Source organism: Cornus florida, unplaced genomic scaffold, assembly GCF_030987335.1.
Source record: "Cornus florida cultivar Cherokee Brave unplaced genomic scaffold, ASM3098733v1 CherokeeBrave_3.0.0_Hap2_Chr08, whole genome shotgun sequence".
In the NCBI taxonomy this organism is placed as follows: domain Eukaryota; kingdom Viridiplantae; phylum Streptophyta; class Magnoliopsida; order Cornales; family Cornaceae; genus Cornus; species Cornus florida.
In genome coordinates, this window is record NW_026775578.1 from 25,554,148 (window position 1) to 25,571,245 (window position 17,098).

The 17,098-nt window shown below is 34.3% G+C and overlaps 1 protein-coding gene across 1 annotated transcript; it reads right to left on the reverse strand.

Annotated features, from left to right (window-relative positions):
- Window positions 1-1,063: 1,063 nt before the first annotated feature.
- LOC132270909 (pumilio homolog 1-like) lies at window positions 1,064-12,468 on the reverse strand. Its single transcript, XM_059772123.1, has 9 exons — window positions 11,426-12,468; window positions 7,028-8,595; window positions 6,792-6,933; window positions 6,556-6,663; window positions 5,621-5,833; window positions 5,390-5,500; window positions 4,380-4,574; window positions 2,243-2,417; window positions 1,064-1,515 (listed from the first exon to the last, which is right to left on the reverse strand). Exons 1-9 carry the CDS (start codon window positions 11,999-12,001, stop codon window positions 1,475-1,477), a joined length of 3,129 nt encoding a protein of 1,042 aa, XP_059628106.1. The 5' UTR covers window positions 12,002-12,468; the 3' UTR covers window positions 1,064-1,474.
- Window positions 12,469-17,098: the final 4,630 nt, after the last annotated feature.

A 17,098-nucleotide genomic window follows, 5' to 3' on the forward strand; every position in this document is an offset into this window, starting at 1 on the left:
GAAGTCTCAAGGGGGACCTTGAGCCAAATAATAGAAGTTTCCGAACCTCGCTAAATCGTCGAGCCATTGTTTACAATTTCTTATCTCTATCTCTTTTATATACTTGTCACTTGTAATATATATTTCTTGAATATCTCAATTGATTATTGCATGATAGTTAGTTGAAAATTACTTTTTATAAATTGCAAAAATCAGGCATTGACTATATTCACCCCCCTCTAGAGTCAATTAGTGGCTAACACATGTGAATATGTGAAACTCTTGATGACATGTCATTCACGTAGACTCGACTAAGGAAATAGGTTAAAATTTTACATGTGATAATCACTCATCTTACAATATCTACCTATTAATTAACCACGTAAGTTGGTTAGCGTTACTCTTCACAATAGATTCACAATAGAAGTCTTGAAGTTCTATCATACCACTGATCTTTCAATATCTCCTCACTAGTTCTCACGCTCTCTACTTGGCTATACACTCGCACTCAGAATTGGTTAAAAATGAGATTTCTCTCATTCTTACTTAAGGAGTAGGATGCATTATAATCAACGTTAATCTTCACTCTAGAATTCTCTTCTAGATATATATACAAAGTCTCTACTCCTATGGTTCTCTAAAATCTTCCCTAACCTACTCACAACTCTGGAAGACTCTAGAATCTGATTCTTTAATTCTCAACACTTGCCAAGCAGGCACCATGCAAAGTCGTCCTCAGCGCCCACATGTAGCCAGCTTGGCGCAACCACCTTTGGGCTCAGAAATACAAGAGGGTTCATAATATCACTCTAGCAAGGACTTTTCAATACGCTCAACTTGCAACTATAGTACCAAACAGAAAAGGACATAAAATAAGGGTTCAAATAGCATGTTTAAAGTCGAATTCAAATCCACAATTGACAACTCATACCCATTCTCACAAGTGAACAATCCACAACAATCTAACAAATATGACATCTATATTTTGCAAATCAGAAGGCAAAAAATAGAGAAAGCAATCATATTCAAAAAGTAATAGCTTAAAATAATGAAGCAAGTAAACCAAGATTCTCAAGCACAGCTCTGCCATATTAAAGAAAAAGTTTATAAAAACATAAATATTCAATCCCATACATTAGAAAATTTGTGACCTCTAAACGCCAAAGGCACTCCACTTGGCGACATTTGTACAGTCACGATCACAACTTCAATACAATTTCTTCCTTTTTACACCCTTAAAACTTGTACAGTAACTTTATCTCTCCTCTGCGGGGCATCAGGTGTATTCACCATCTGAGCCTCAGCTAGCCTGATTCTAGGTATATCATCAATTAAGACAATGTACAATTTTAAGTACAACCAACAATTTTTTATTTTCAAATGACTCCCTATCCATCTGAATGAACAGACAGATCCATAGCTAGACATACAAGAAAAAAGAAAGAGAGTACTCATACTAGCCTCAGTTAGCTGTACAACTTCCTTCCTACAACATCTAAGCGGCGGAATATGAAGCCAGAATGCCAATCCTCCTCTCTGCAAGAGATTGAGAATTTTGTCAGAGAAATCTTTAACTGATGGATCATACAAGAAAATAACATTTAGGATGCCCCTACAAAGTCAACTCATAAAATTGTGAGACTGAACTATAAGAAGGAAAAAAAAACAAAAAAAAGTTCTAAAACATTGCATAATTATAGAACTTGACGTCACAAAGAAAAAGTAAGATTGCAGTTAGATCCCTGCGGAGAGAACTCTGAACAACCTGACGTCTCCTAGTAATGCTAGGTTGCGCTTGTTTCTCCATCTTCTGCTCTTTTTCTTCTCGCTTTATTTATTATTTTTTTTTTTTCCTCTTTTTCTTTTTGGTTACACAATTCTATAGAATAGTGCATCAAGATCATATTTCAATTTAAATATTATTTGGCGTAAGACAAGAATTTCTAAGACATGCTTATCATACTCTAGAAAAAAAAAAAAAAAAAAAAAAAAAAAAAAAAAAAAAAAAAAAAAAAAAAAAAAACTCTCTTCCCAAAACGTTTTGGCCTCTGCTTCGTCATTTCTATATTTTAATCACATATAAGCATGCTTCACAAATATGAAACACTATCAAGGTATCATTACATGCTCTGCAACAGTGCATTTAATTCTGAATGCTAAATAAATCAAACGTTTGCAAATTCGTGGAATAATTTCCCTAGTATACGGATAGATATCAAAAGAACTAAATGGAAACATAAAGCAAGAGAAAGAAACTGAGTACCCCCAGCGGCAACGAGTTTCTCTACACGTGCAACTATGTGCTTTCCATAAGTGTACTTCTTCAGAGCATTCAGATGAACCTTTATTCGGTTAAGAATCAATTCAAGTTGCTGGTCATCACAAGTTTCCAGCACTTTCTGTACAACGTAGTTTGCAAACTGATCTTTCATCATGATCTGAATGCAACACAGAGTAAACAAAAAAGGAGCATCAAGGAGAGGGAAACACCATATCACCATAAATACCATAAACCAGGTAACAAACAATTACAAAGCATTAGCAAATGAATTCTGTCATAGCATGTGCTAACTTAGAAACTCCTGAAAGAGTTCAAGCAGCGAAGCACTATTTAAGAGAACAGAAACCCGTCTATTGCAAATCCACGGAATCAAGTCATTAAAGAAACAAAAGGCAGAAATTAACATCAAGTTCAGAAAACCTAGGTCATCAGCTTGAGATGAAGTTAAACCTGAACAGCCTTTAGTTGAGATTATCATCAACAGCTTTGCTATTCCAAAGTTGCTGAACAGGATTCATATCTCTCAACAGTACTATGATAAACTATAGGTACTGAAAGGCTCATTGCTTCTCTCAATTAGAAGTTGAAATAGATCATTCCTTGTATTGGTTTGATAAGAAGCCATACACATGTCTTGAGATACATCATATATGGCCTGGTTCATTGATTGTATTCGGATCTTTTAACCTGAAAGATGGCTTAATCAACATATGTCACAGTTTTCAGTGAATGATTTGGACAGACCGTAGACCTGGTAGAAATCACCTGCTATCCTGTTATTTAGTGAATCAAAATAACCAACTTCCAATTTCTAATATCATCTATCCTGTCATTTAGTGAATCAAAATAACCAACTTCCAATTTCTAATATCATCTGCTCCATCTCAACAATATTACACAATGGCCCATCTACGATAACAGAGTTTCTAACCACAAATGCTATGCAACACCACAAAAACAAAATTCTTAAAAAATTCCCTAGTTTTTAAATCTATCACATTTTTTCAATTATTAAATGGATTTTATTTTATTCGGAAATTTAAAAAAAACATGTATTATTCCAATCATCATGCAGATCAATACTTATTACTGACTTTTCCATAAAACACAAATTACTTTAGATAATTATCAAACAACTACACCCTTCCAAATTTCTCAAAATTGCAGCTCTTTCCATCCCTATGTACTCTAAATTATTAGCGATTTACCACAAATAATTTTTGCATAATAAATTAATCATTGCCAAATAATACCTAAACTTATTTGCCACAACAGAGACATTCAATCTTCATAGGATGTCCAAACTCAACCTTCTTTTAAAAGGCATTGATTTGAAATTTCAACAATGGAGCAACTACAGTTCATTTTCTCTATAAAACTAATTATGTATTTTATATGCAACGGGATACTCTAATGCGAGACAACCGCTGATACTATTCATCTTTGACAACCAACAATGCAGTAGTGCTGTACAGATTGGAGGACACTCTTAACACATCAACAACACTGATAAATATTATATTAACTTTATGAAGGCCAAACATTAACATGCACTTATACAATACTATTTTATCATTTCCTGGGATTTTTTTTTCCCAGATAAAGATCATTTTCTCAATTTTCAACATACCACTATCATACCAAAGCAGTGAGAAAGTATGATAAATTTTAAATATCAACATGATATCACGAAACCATTGATGTGTGTGTGAGAGAGGAAAAGAGAAGGCACTAAAACAACAGCTGTTCTGTGATACGAGCTCAAGGATTCTGATGTTAAATTTTTTCATTTAAAGTGACTTTCACTTTTTCCCAACACCCTCCCACTTGAATATGTATCGTCATCGACGACATGACAATTGGCTACATAAATTCACTTTGGATTCCAATGGTGTTTTTCAAGATTTATCAATAATCTGACTCATTGCGGGACAAAACCTGAGCACTGCTGAGTGAAATACCCTAATCAACATCTTAAATAATTGCACGATGCAGCTTAAGGAGGAGAATGAATAAAAAAGGATGTTATGCGGCTAAAAGAAAAAGGAAATGTCCATTTGAGCTTGAACATGCAGTTCAATTTGTATAGCAATGGGAATCATAAGGACTACTGAATAACCTGAAGCGGCTCATTTTCATCAGTAGAGCCAAGCATCTCATTCACCAGGATCTGGCGCTCTTCAGGTGTTCCAAAAGTCAAACACTTCTCTACAACATTGGAGGCGAATTTCTGCTGGCTCATTTGAACTATTTGCCCAATTAGTTTATTAATAATAGCAGTGCGTTCATGTGGCTTTCCATGTTCAAGCACATGCTGTCAGAAAATATGCAAGCAATCAGAAGAGTAAATGCAACAACTGATTAAAACTAAAAAGAGACAATTAAAGAATATAAAATTAGACATTCTATCATTTCTTCCGTACCAGCAGAATGGACATTCATGGGGTTTATTAGAGGAAGAAATCAGAAATAATTGTTGGGCTTCCTTAGTAAATATGCACCCAAAAGGTTGAAATGTGTTTTTTTTTTTTTATCAAATATGTGGAAAAAAAATAATAGTATGGAATAATAGATCTCATTAGTCATTAAAATATTTATACAGGTTTAGATGGGCGGCTGTTTTCCGGTACCAACCCTTGCTGATAAGAAGATCGAGCTACCAAATCACAGAAAATGTTTTGACTGGAATCACACGGCTGATATTTTATGATTAGATAGTTTAGAGCAAAAAACTAAAAGAAAAAAATTGAATTACACTAAAAATGATCTAACTATAAGATTGCGAAGGTTGAGGGTTCAAGTCATCGTAGGGGAACCGTAGGTGCGTGAGTCATTTGACAAGGACACCCCCAAGCTGGCTGCTATACATTTCCACCATTCCAATAGAGTCCAACTCAACTAAATTGATTAACATCCACGAACAAGTAAACTGATCGAGGTAGTTAATGGGATGCCAAAACAGGGGGAAAATGTAAATAAATAAATGGTTTAACTACTTAAGGAATTGAACTAATCATTCGACAAAAGTCCATGTAAAATGAAAAACTAAGCTGACTATCCATCCTAGTGTATAAAATTCAATGTGTAGAAACAGAGTGGTTGATGAAAGAAATCCAAGAAACAGCAAACCTGAACAACATAGTTCCCATACTGATCTTGTGCCAACATGCAAACAGAAAGTAAAATCTCATCCATCACTATTTGTTGGGTTTTTGGGTCGCCGCAATGCTCCAGGACTCTCTGTCACATCAAAGTCGTACCATTTTACAATCATATCCACTTAATTTATTTCTATCATTTTAACAGTATTCAAAAAGCATAGAAATACATAATAAATTACAAAACAGAAAGTTGCTTAACCTGTATGACACGACAACCATATGGATGGGTGGACAGGGTCACAACTTGATCATAAAATACCGAGACAATGAATTCAATAGCATCTTGAGGTATGCATTCAATACACTTTTGGATGACATGATTCCCATTCTGATCACGTACACAGCGCATGATATGACCATCAAGCTCTGCAACCATTTTAACTTGCTGGTCCAACTCAACAACTTCTATGGCCTGCATTGTTAAAACAAAGTGTTTAAAATCATGTACCTTCAGTATTAATTGTAATTGCAAATATTAGTCTCCATTCAATTAGAACTAGGATACATTTGGACATACTAAGCAGTGACATAAAGTAAACATTTATTGGTCTTAACCCCTCGTGTAGTCAAGTGCAAAATAATTCTCAAAAACATTCAAGTGATGGATACAAGTCGGTGTGCCTGCTTCTGAAAATCAAGACACAAAACATATATAGGCAAAATCAACATGTTAGTTTCTTTGTTTTTCTTTGAAATAAATACAGGAACTATGATTTTGCAGGCCTGATAAGAAATACATATATTTGCTCAGAACATAGGTTTTCAGTAAGCTACTTGGTGCAATTCCAATTTCTGTTTTCAGAATAACTTAGCACAAGAAACTGGGAACAATGTTTCAGTTTGAGCTACTATTTGGTGCTATTTTTAAAAAGATGCTGCATCATTCTCCATTTTCTAAAACTAGCTTGAGTTGCTTTTTTCTATTTCAGCCACAGATTAATGGGACAAAACAAGATGGCCTCCTTTCCAGATATTCCAGACAACCACTGAAGATATTGGATAATACTATCTAGCCTGTATATCAAGTATGAGGTATCACAGTATTGGAGACCACTACAGGTGGACCTTATACAGGAAATTTTGATATAATTTAGAGTCATCAGTCTGGTTAACAGAGTAAAAAATTAAAAATACCTTCTGAATCACTCGACAGCCATACATTTGAAGGCTAAGGGTCAGAACATGCCCGTTGAGTTGATCGGCCAGTTCTCTTATCTGAGACGCAGTTCCATGTTCAAAAAACTGAAAACAACAGTAAATGTCAATGACGTGATTTTTTCCATAATTATTCTTGTGCAGACTTGCATAATTGAACAAACAAAACAAATATTAGCTTAATCAGCACGCAGAATGAAAATCAATAAAGTTACCTTCTGTATCACATAATTACCAAACACATCGGTCATTAAAGTAAGAGCTTGAGGCATAATTTCATGGAAAACCATGTTTTTCTCTTCTGTTGTGGCCGTTTCAAGTTTCTGCTGAATAAAACGACTTCCATACTGATCGGCACTGCTCATACACATGTAAAATGATATATCTGATATTTCTGGAGGCATGGAAACCCAAAAAAAAAAAAAAAAAAAAAAAAAAAAGGTTTAGTTACCTGAACTCAACCACATGACCTGCAATTTCTGAAAGCTCAAAACATCTAGTTTTATTGCTCTTAAACTCATCTAGTAATGAGGGTGCAAAACTTTCATGCAGGTTTCCACCAGCCTCTGAGTGCCAAGCTCCCATGACACCCCCAGCTAAGTTCTTCATCCCGGAAGGAAAACGCATGTTACGCTCACCATGCCTGACTGGACTACCTGATCCAATGGGTGAATTTGGAAGAAAGGGACCCGCCAATGGGCTTCCAGGATAGGACATGCCAAGACCGAATGCAGGGTTACCATAGTAACCATGATTCAAGCTACCAGATTTACTAAGGTAGGGCAGGCCATACTGTGACTTCTGAGGCGAAAGTAATGCCCCTAGGTACGCTTTCTGAACTTCAAGTAAATCCATGTATGGGTTATTGATGTGTTCGTTATCCATAGATGGGTCATTCAACGCTGCAACCTGCGCACCAGCAAAATCCGTTGATCTAAAGTACTGAAGATACGAGGGATCGACAAGGGGCACCTGGAGAGCATTCACTGCGCTGTGATTTCCGGCTCTGCTAAGATTCTGCAGTTCTGCTGCTGCAGCCAATAAATTTGGTCCTAAAGTCAAACCTCCACCCAATGCTCTCGAGTCCATGCCAGAGACACCCAATGCCGACACAGCAACATTTTCAAATAAAGGTGGAAAGTTACCACCGTGGTTTCCCATCATGGATGGTGATGCAGGATTAATGGCATACCCACTTAAGCCATAGTTTGAAAATGTTGAATTTGGGCTGTCCAAATTCCTGTAGTTAGGAGGTGAACTTACGCCGTTATTGAGAGTTGGTGTCGAAGCTCCCTTTAAATATGAGTTTGCTGAGGATACAGCAGGTCTATGAAGTTCAACTTGTCCATCAGCTATCGGCGAAGATTTCTTCAGATCCATTCCAACCCCACTACTTTTAGCCATATTGGGATACGATCCTTTGGCAGATTGTGAAGCAGAATGCAGATGAAATTTCCCGGATTCAGACTTATTTAAAGATGAATGTTGTTTAATATGGTTCTGATCACCTTGCAAATGAAAGAGGTTCTGATGATCGTTAATCTCATGATGAATATGAGAGAGTGAATGATTCTCTTCATCTCTCATACCACTTTTTGATAGTGTCATTCCAGACAATGCAGCTACCAGATCTGTGGTCTCACTTATACCGGGTGACACACCATTGAATGAGTTTAAACCGTTGAAACTTCTTTTATCCATAGAGGAAGCCCTTCCTCCTCCAACAGGTGGAATGCGAGGACTAGGAGCCCTAGCCACAAGCTGAGGGTCAGGAGTGGTACTTCTAGACAAGGAGGCACCCAAAGCAGAAGCATAAGTATGAGAAGCTGATGCACCAATATTTTGGAGAGAAGGAATGCCTTGAATAATTGCACCAGAACGTACAGTGTCCACTGATGCCAATTCATGATGCAGATGAGAGAAATGGGATTCAGAAGATTCAACATTGTCATCAAATGCACTTCGGCTAGCTGGACGAGAAGGATGCCTAGATACAGATGTTGCATGACTCATATCATCCTGCATTAAATAAAAAACCTCTTAAATTGGTACAATAAACCCACCTTCTGAAAAGAAATGCTAAATCACACATAATCCTTAGCACAGAATCAACCACTGACAAGTATGAAGATATATAGTAAAAGACAAGGAACTAACACAGCCAGGCCCATTAAAAAACAAAAGAGCGTAGTAGAAGAAGCCTTTTAATATGAAAATACATTCCTCATAGCATCATAAAGATCAAATCTGTACACTGCCAAAAAAAAATATTTTAAAAAAAAAATAGATAATGTAAATAAATAAATAAATAAGAAAACAAAAATTATATAACAATAAACAACTTGTGATCGTTATAACCAAAGTCAATTAATTCAACACAAATGCAGGCATATATATATGCGTGTATATATTGTTTGAACTTTTAAATGTTTCACATTACAACTTGCTGGCATCTGTCACATTGTACAATTTATATGGGAAATCCATGGACAAAATCTTGTAAAATTACACTTTTACTGGACCTTAAAAATATGCTAGGTAAAGTACAATTGTTTTGTAATTTTATTATATATAACTCATTCCAACAACAACAACAACAACAACAAAAAAAAAAAAAAAAGAGAAGAAGAAGATCCAAAACATTCTTGATGGATCTCCATATTACATTAAAGCTTTATCATTGTCACACGAGATGTCTTGTATGAAAATTTCATGCATGAGTCACATGACACTTCAGTAAATAGAAGGAAGTGGTGGGGAAAAAAAGAACAGAAAAGACAAAAGAACTAATCTTCAAATTATAGAAAATCTACCAGTTATATACTATCCGAACGTCGGCGTATGACATATATGAATGAAAAGGGGGCTTAAAAATTATAATATTCAACTTATGACAACTATTTAAAATTACGCAAAGGAAACTGGTGAGGCATCCATGCGCACCATGACAACAAAATCATTCCTGCCATGGAGTTTAAATAATATATATAACAACCTTGACCATAAAATCAATATTGGGAAAACAATTACAAAATGGAACCAGTTTGACCCTGCTGCAGAACCAATAAAATTTGATAGAACAAAAACAAATTTTTTCAGTGTTCATAGGTCCACAGGTGAAATATATTTTGCTTATATAAGGCCATCTTAAATCCATGTAAAGTTTCTTTATCCTAAAAAAAAAAAAAATACATCCATCCCCCAAGTAATATGGATCATGATTTTCGAAGGTGATAAATTAGAACATAAGGTCATCCTACGGATCAAATATTAGAAAGTAAGCAATTAGATCAACAGCGGACAGAATGAGTATTATTTTTTTTTTCTTTCTTTCAGGAAAGGGGTTACCAAATAGCATTTTCAGCTCCCATTTCCATCATTATTTAATGTGCATATGTCATACGCTTATGATGCCTGTGCATCTTAAAAATCTGCATTTATCTCTGGCTCACAAGCACAACCTACATATAGCAGATCAAGCTATCTTCCACACCATGAATACCATACCAAAATTATAAGCTGAAATTTTTGCATCCTTCTAAGCACTAAATGAAGTGAAATTAATAATTTTCAAGTTTGTTATTTCCTTTTGTGTGGATTAAAGAACCCAAGAAGAAGTCAGAAGACAAATATCTCAAGTGCCTCAATTAAGAATTCCACGCCATTGTAGCCTATCATCCTAAAGTGAATTTCCATTAAACAATTGAGTCAAGTGGGACTTCCAACATACAGAATGAGCTGAATTGATGAACAACTAATCCTTTTAATCAAAAAATAAAAAAATAGAAAGTAGTCCAACTTGAAGATGAATTGGAGGCTACAGTAATCAAGAAATTCAATCAACTTGGGTGTCTCTGTGTGTTTGCGCGCGTGCGCACGCGAGAGAGAGAGAGAGAGAGAGAGAGAGAAGGCTCAAAATCGACAAGTTACCTGAAGGTGAAGATTAAAATACAAAGGTATGAGCCCAAAGACTCAACTTCATCTAACAGCAGTCTAATCATCTAACTAGTTCAATCTAATCAACATCAGACATTTTACTAATTTCAATCGAAAAGTTAATCATATGAGTTTTGGGGGGGGGGTAAATTTGATTCCATCAATGAATTGAACATAAAACAAATGTTTTGACATTTCCGAAAGCGTGAACAAGCAGAGCGACACATCTCCATTTTTGGTGCTCATCAATGTCAAAGTCACAAGTTTTGTCTCACTCAATATCAGTTTCAGATTCCACCCATCGTTTTGCTAAAAAACAAGGGCACTTGGGTTATTTCATTATTCCGCCTTCTAAAGGAAATGCAGCACTCACCACTTTAGCATGAAGCGACACGTTGTAACTAGCAAACAGACAACCAGGGAAATTGTAACCAGAGAAAAGAACAGGTAAAACCATTAAAAATTAACAATAAATATTTAAACAAAATAAAGGCAAAAGTTTAATAATTCAAGAAGAATTAATTGTCATTAGCAAGGTCTTGACTAGCATCAATTCCAACTAAAAATGATTATCAAATCAAATCATTAACATCAGGAAGTAAGCAGGAAGAAAAACTAATACTAAAAGTTACCAATATGGACACATAACAACACTAAACACAAAGGTCTAAACAAAATGTGCATTCTAAAATAATCCAACACATAGTGGTAGAATTTTGAATCCAATGACCTTATATGAACAAGAATGATATGACGTTAAATACCAGCACAGAGTGTAAGTTACTATATTTTGATAAATGACAAGGTGCATATCTACTGCTAAATGTGGAAAGCAGAATACATACAGTAACAGGTATCAATGATAACACTTCAAGAATTGAAATAAAATTATAGTTAATTCAACGAAAATCACCTGAATTATCTCTGCAATGCTCTTCTTTCTACTTCCTAATCCCAACCCTGGCAATCCAATGAGTCCATCACCACCCCACTCTGCGGAATCAATTCCGTTCTCTTCGCTCTTCGTATTGAACCCCGGTTGAGAAGTAAACAGCGACCTGCTGTTACCTCCATCATCACCTGCTCTATTCACCTTCCTCCTATCACCAATAGCGGAGCTCCCTCCGCTGCCTTGCAACCGCTGTGCAAACCTCCAATCCTCCTTCGAAAGCAAAGGAGGCGGAAGCCTAGGGTTCAGATTCACATTCGAATAGTAATAAGAAATGTACGCCGGATCAGACCTCAGCTCTTCCTCCGAAACACCACCAAACGCCGAGGCGCCGCCACCACCACCGCCTTGGCCGAACAAACCTCCGACAGCACTCAACGACCCTTCGACGGTCGGAGGAGCTGAACCACTACGATACAGGCTCAGCTCCCTCTCTCGATCACTCACTTCCTGTCTCCGTTGCTCTCTGAGCAACAACCCTAACTCTTCGCCGTAATCGTTGCTTTGAAGCATCGATCGCATTCCGATATCAGACATCATCTTTGATTAACTATCAGTAATTATTACACATATATAACAAAACACTAAAACTGTTCAAAAATCAGACTTTGAGCTTAAATTAACAATAATAAACTGGTTTAAGAGCTCAAAAAAGTGATAAAGATTCGATCTTTTTGGTGTTAGAGCTTTAAATAAGTTAATTTCATGACCAGAACTATGAATCGAAAGCTAAAAAATGAAAGCTTTGATTGAACATCAACAAGTGTGCAAAGGATGTATTTTCGCTGTAGTGAGTTCGAATTTACTCATAGATATAGAGATCAGATTGATAATGAGCAGACTTTCTGGTTTTGTGTCGAATAACGTCGATGATCGCCGATGGTTTTCGCCATTTAAGACATATATGTGTAAGTATGCGTGTGTGTGTATATATATATATATAGACTCAGAGAGGGGTTTACAGAGGGAGAGAGGAGGGGGAAGAAAGTGAGAGAAAGGAAAACAGTGAAGTAAAGAACGGAGTGATAAGTACGAGCGTTGGGAGGATCTGGACCGTTGGATGAAATGGCTGACGGCAGAGATTGATGCTTGTGGGATTTGTTCTTACAATGGCTCGTTAGGGTTTTATTTCGAGGATTTAATGTTGGATTGCTTGGTTTGGAAATATTTTTTCCCCTTTTTATTTCAATTAAATTACTTAGTATAATAAGCATAGAATAGCCTATTGTTTTAATTCAAGTCCATTCTAATATGGAGAAGATGGATTTTTATTTTTATTTTCTCTTTTGGACATGAATAGAGATGGAAAATTTCAAATTATAACCCTTAGATTTTGTAAATTTCAAATTCTTAATTTCAAAGATCCCACTTGAAAGTAGGAATATCTCAAATTAATTTTTTTTCTTTAGAGTGTTGCATTGCCCGAGTGATTTGGTTCTCCCTTGCGTTCGGAGCATGTATTTAAACCTTGCACTATTCCCCTCCGCCCCCCCACCCCCCTCATTTAGTAATCACCAACCCCCTAACATTGTTGTCATGAAAAAAAACAAACAAACTAGAAATTTCAAATTGTGACCTTTAAATTCTGTCATTTGATAAATTTATATTCCTAATTTCAAAAATCGCGATTGAAAGTGATAATATCTTAAATTAATTTTTTCTTTTGATCATATTACTAGAGTGATTTGATTGCTCCTCGTATTCGGGAACTTGTGTTCAAGTCTTATACCATCGCACTCCTCTCTAACTAGTAACCAGTAACCCACTAATATTTTTGCCATGAAAAAAATAATAAATTTAATTTCTTCTCTTGAAACCAGTCTCACCAAATTATTTTTGGAGAAAAAAATGAAAATTTTGTAAGGTTAAAAAAATAAATAAATAAACAAAGTTTTGTATGATGGTGTCTACCTTATTAGAGCAACTTGAAATTCATCACGGAACGTATGTAATTTCCACATCCCATGGTAATATTGAGGAAAATTACTTGAGAATGGCTTTATTTAAATTTTTGACTTAAATCACACAATTATTCTCAACGAGTATCGTTCATGCTCCGCATACGCTCGCTCCCATTATCGCTTTGTGTGACTTAGGGTTTACTTGGTTTGTGTCTTGAAAATAATTCTCAGAAATTAAGATTTTTTTTTAAATAATTATAAGATTGTTATATGAAAATAGACTTTTTTATAACTGAATTTTCGTAAAACAATTTTCAAAAAAATGAATCAATTAGAAAGTTTTGTATGGTGGTGTCCACCTTATTAGAGCACCTTGAAATTCATCACGGAACGTATGTAATTTCCACATCCCAGGGTAATATTGAGGAAAATTACTTGAGAATGGCTTTATTTAAATTTCCAACTTAAGTCACACAATTATTCTCGACGAGTATCATTCATGCTCCGCACGCGCTCGCCCCCATTATCGCTTTGTGTGACTTAAGGTCTGTTTGATTTGTAACTTAAAAACAGTTCTCAAAAATTAAGATTTTTTTTTTAAATAATTATAAGATTGTTATATGAAAATAAACCTTTTTATAACTGAATTTTCGTAAAACAGTTTTTAAAAAAATGAATCAATTAGAGTTTTTTTTGTACAATTTCCTGTTTTCAATTTTCAGAAAACAAAAAATTATTTTTATAGTTATAAACTAAATAAGCCCTTAGATTTTGCCGTTTTTCAAATTCTCACTCAATGTGACTTAACTCATGACCTTTAAAATGCAAGTCGAGAATTTTCAAAATTTTATAAAAAATAAAAATAATAGATAAATAAGATTTATACAATTTAAACTAAAGAACAACATTATTTTTGGTGTAAATTGGTGTTTGTGAATAGAAATTGTGGCGCGTGATCAAACAGAACAAGACCAGGTCAAAAACATATATATGTGGAAGTCTTGATTGGGCAACTTCAAGTCTGAAAAGTCAAATGCCTTTCAAACAAAAATTAATTAACAAATGATAATCAAGCAAGAGAAAGAAAAATTATATAAGTAAAACCTTTAGATTTTATTAAAACAATGTGCCGTAGTAGATTTTCTTAAAACTCAATATCAAAATGTTAGTTTTATTTTTAGTCAAACACAATTAAGATTTTATTGAACATTTACATATGTTCAAGTTTTTTATTTCAAAATTTCATCCGTCCTTATTTTTTTTCTCTGTCTACTTTTCAAAAGTATTTTTATAATTATTAAGTTTTAAGCATGAAAAATATTGGACAGAATAGGTTTTATGTGACCAAATTTAGTGTATAAATCATTATTCTATTTCTAAACCATTACATTTAGACTCCGTTTGTTTGGACGTAAAATATTTTTCAGAAAATAAATTTTTTTTTTTTTTTTGGTATTTGGTTGTCGCAAAATATTTATAAAGAAAAAAAATATTAAATTTAAGAAAAATAATTTAACCATCAATTTTTGACAAGTTATTTTATATGCCCCGCTCGATGGACTCAACCTCGATCTCAACATAGATCTTTATCTAATACCGATAAAATAAAAATAAAAAAATATCTTATATCGAATCAAACGGAGAATGTATTTCATTTAACAAGTAAAATTTGAAACCTTTAAGACATTATAAATCTTTATTACCCCAAAAAAAATATAGATCAATAATTATTCTATACCTTTTATGAGTTTGATGGAAATTGGACCAAGTGATGTAAGAGTAATGTATTATTATGTGTGGAGATAATGATGTTTGCCGCTGAGAACCACGTCAACATTGAAATTGTAAAAACCCAACATCTACGCGCCCTGATAAGCCGGTTGTAGATGGTGCCATGTGTTGCTCTTAGAGAGGACCACGTGTATACAGTGGGCCATTTTTTTTTTTTTTTTTTTTATATGACGTGAAAACCCTGCAATTACCCATCTTTTGAACTTGTAGTTACCAGGTAAACTCTCGACTATCCACTTTGATCTCACAGTGCAAATAACAGTTAAATTAAGAACTTGCAAAATTGAAAGAAAATCGAACCCACACTTAAGTGCCAAGTACAATTATTTAACACTTAGAGGCTCCCTCTTACCAATTCTACTGCGCCCTTGGGGGTGGGCCATATTGCTTTCTCTTAAAGCGGGCATGGAACTCACCCTTCGAAGATGAGAGTGGTACTTGCATATTTGGTGAGTAAGACCTTATATTGAAATGTCTATAATAGGCATGCGATATAATATATACTTTCTGCCTAAAAAGCTAGTGTAAGATATTTTGCCCTTTTGTATTGTTTCCACTCTGAGTTGTCGAGCTGGGATAAGCTACTATTTTTGGAATATGACTAATGCATCTCTTTCTTTTTTTTCTTTTCTTTTTTTCTTATATCTTTTTAATGTATATATTAAAAAGAAATTTTTAGCACTTTATCTTTTGATTTATTATATTATGAATGTAGGCATAAAAGAGTTAGCCAAATGCACAAGAATTCCATGTCTACTTTTTAATTAGTGATTTATTAGATGAAAAATAATAAAAAGCTATAAGATATATATATATATATATATATTGAATTTTCAGGTTTTTGTCATAGAACTTCAACAATTTGTCGTAGTTGATAATTCATACCGCGTTGTTAGTAGAGTTAATATAAAAGCAAAGAGAGGTGGACATGGAATACAGTAATGTTTAAGTCCTAATGGTCGTAATCTCAAGTCTACATCATAACCGCCCCCTGTTTCTTTCCATATACATACCTTTCAAAATCTATAAAAGCTATTCTTGTCATTGCATTCTTAAGTTTCATCGCACCTTCTTTTCCTTCACAAATTTTAGAAAATTATAATTTTATCTCATTTTCTCCAACTTTTTAGCATCTTGTTTGTTCAATGCAAACATAAAAACCGAACTACGTATGGATGTTATATTTTAATGACATTAAAATATTGTACAAATTTAAATTTTGGGTAAATAACACACCTATTATTTATGCTGTGTATATAAATCCGTTAAGTTTAAAAAAATAAACAAGATTTAAAATTTCAAAAGCGCTCTTATCTCTTTCGATAATGCCCTTATATATATTACTCTTATATTATGCACACACACACACACATTTGACCGATGCTCATAAGCCACCATCTTCACTGGTAAAAACATTGTCACCGAATATATCAAGTCATCGCCGTTGTTCTAGTAGTTCAAACCTACGACAGTGATGATGAAGAAGAAACAAAAAAGAAAAAAGGGACAGTTTAGTCATTTCACATTTAATTAGTTTTTTACTTATTTTTTTATTTCGTTATGAAGGAAAACTTTAGTCTTTTCAACATTAAGATTCTTGTTTACTCCAAAATTGAATGTTATGGGCTTTTTAGAATGTATATATGGGGTTATATACTTTATATGCATATCACAGGGGTATTTTTTGCTCGTGATCCAAGAAACTATAAATTATTTTGCAAAATCAGGAAATATTTTGAAACATTTTGTTTTTCACAAGCATTATATTCAAAACTCCTCACCTAATACAATGCTCATTGTATCTCCTTAACGTTTAATGTGAAATCGCGATAATGGTTTAAGTCCACATATGAGTAAATGAGAGTGAGTTTTTTGCAAAAACAAAAAAAAAAAGAAAAAGAAAAAAGGCTTATACAAGTTGAACCCGTCTGCCTTTTTGGTAGCA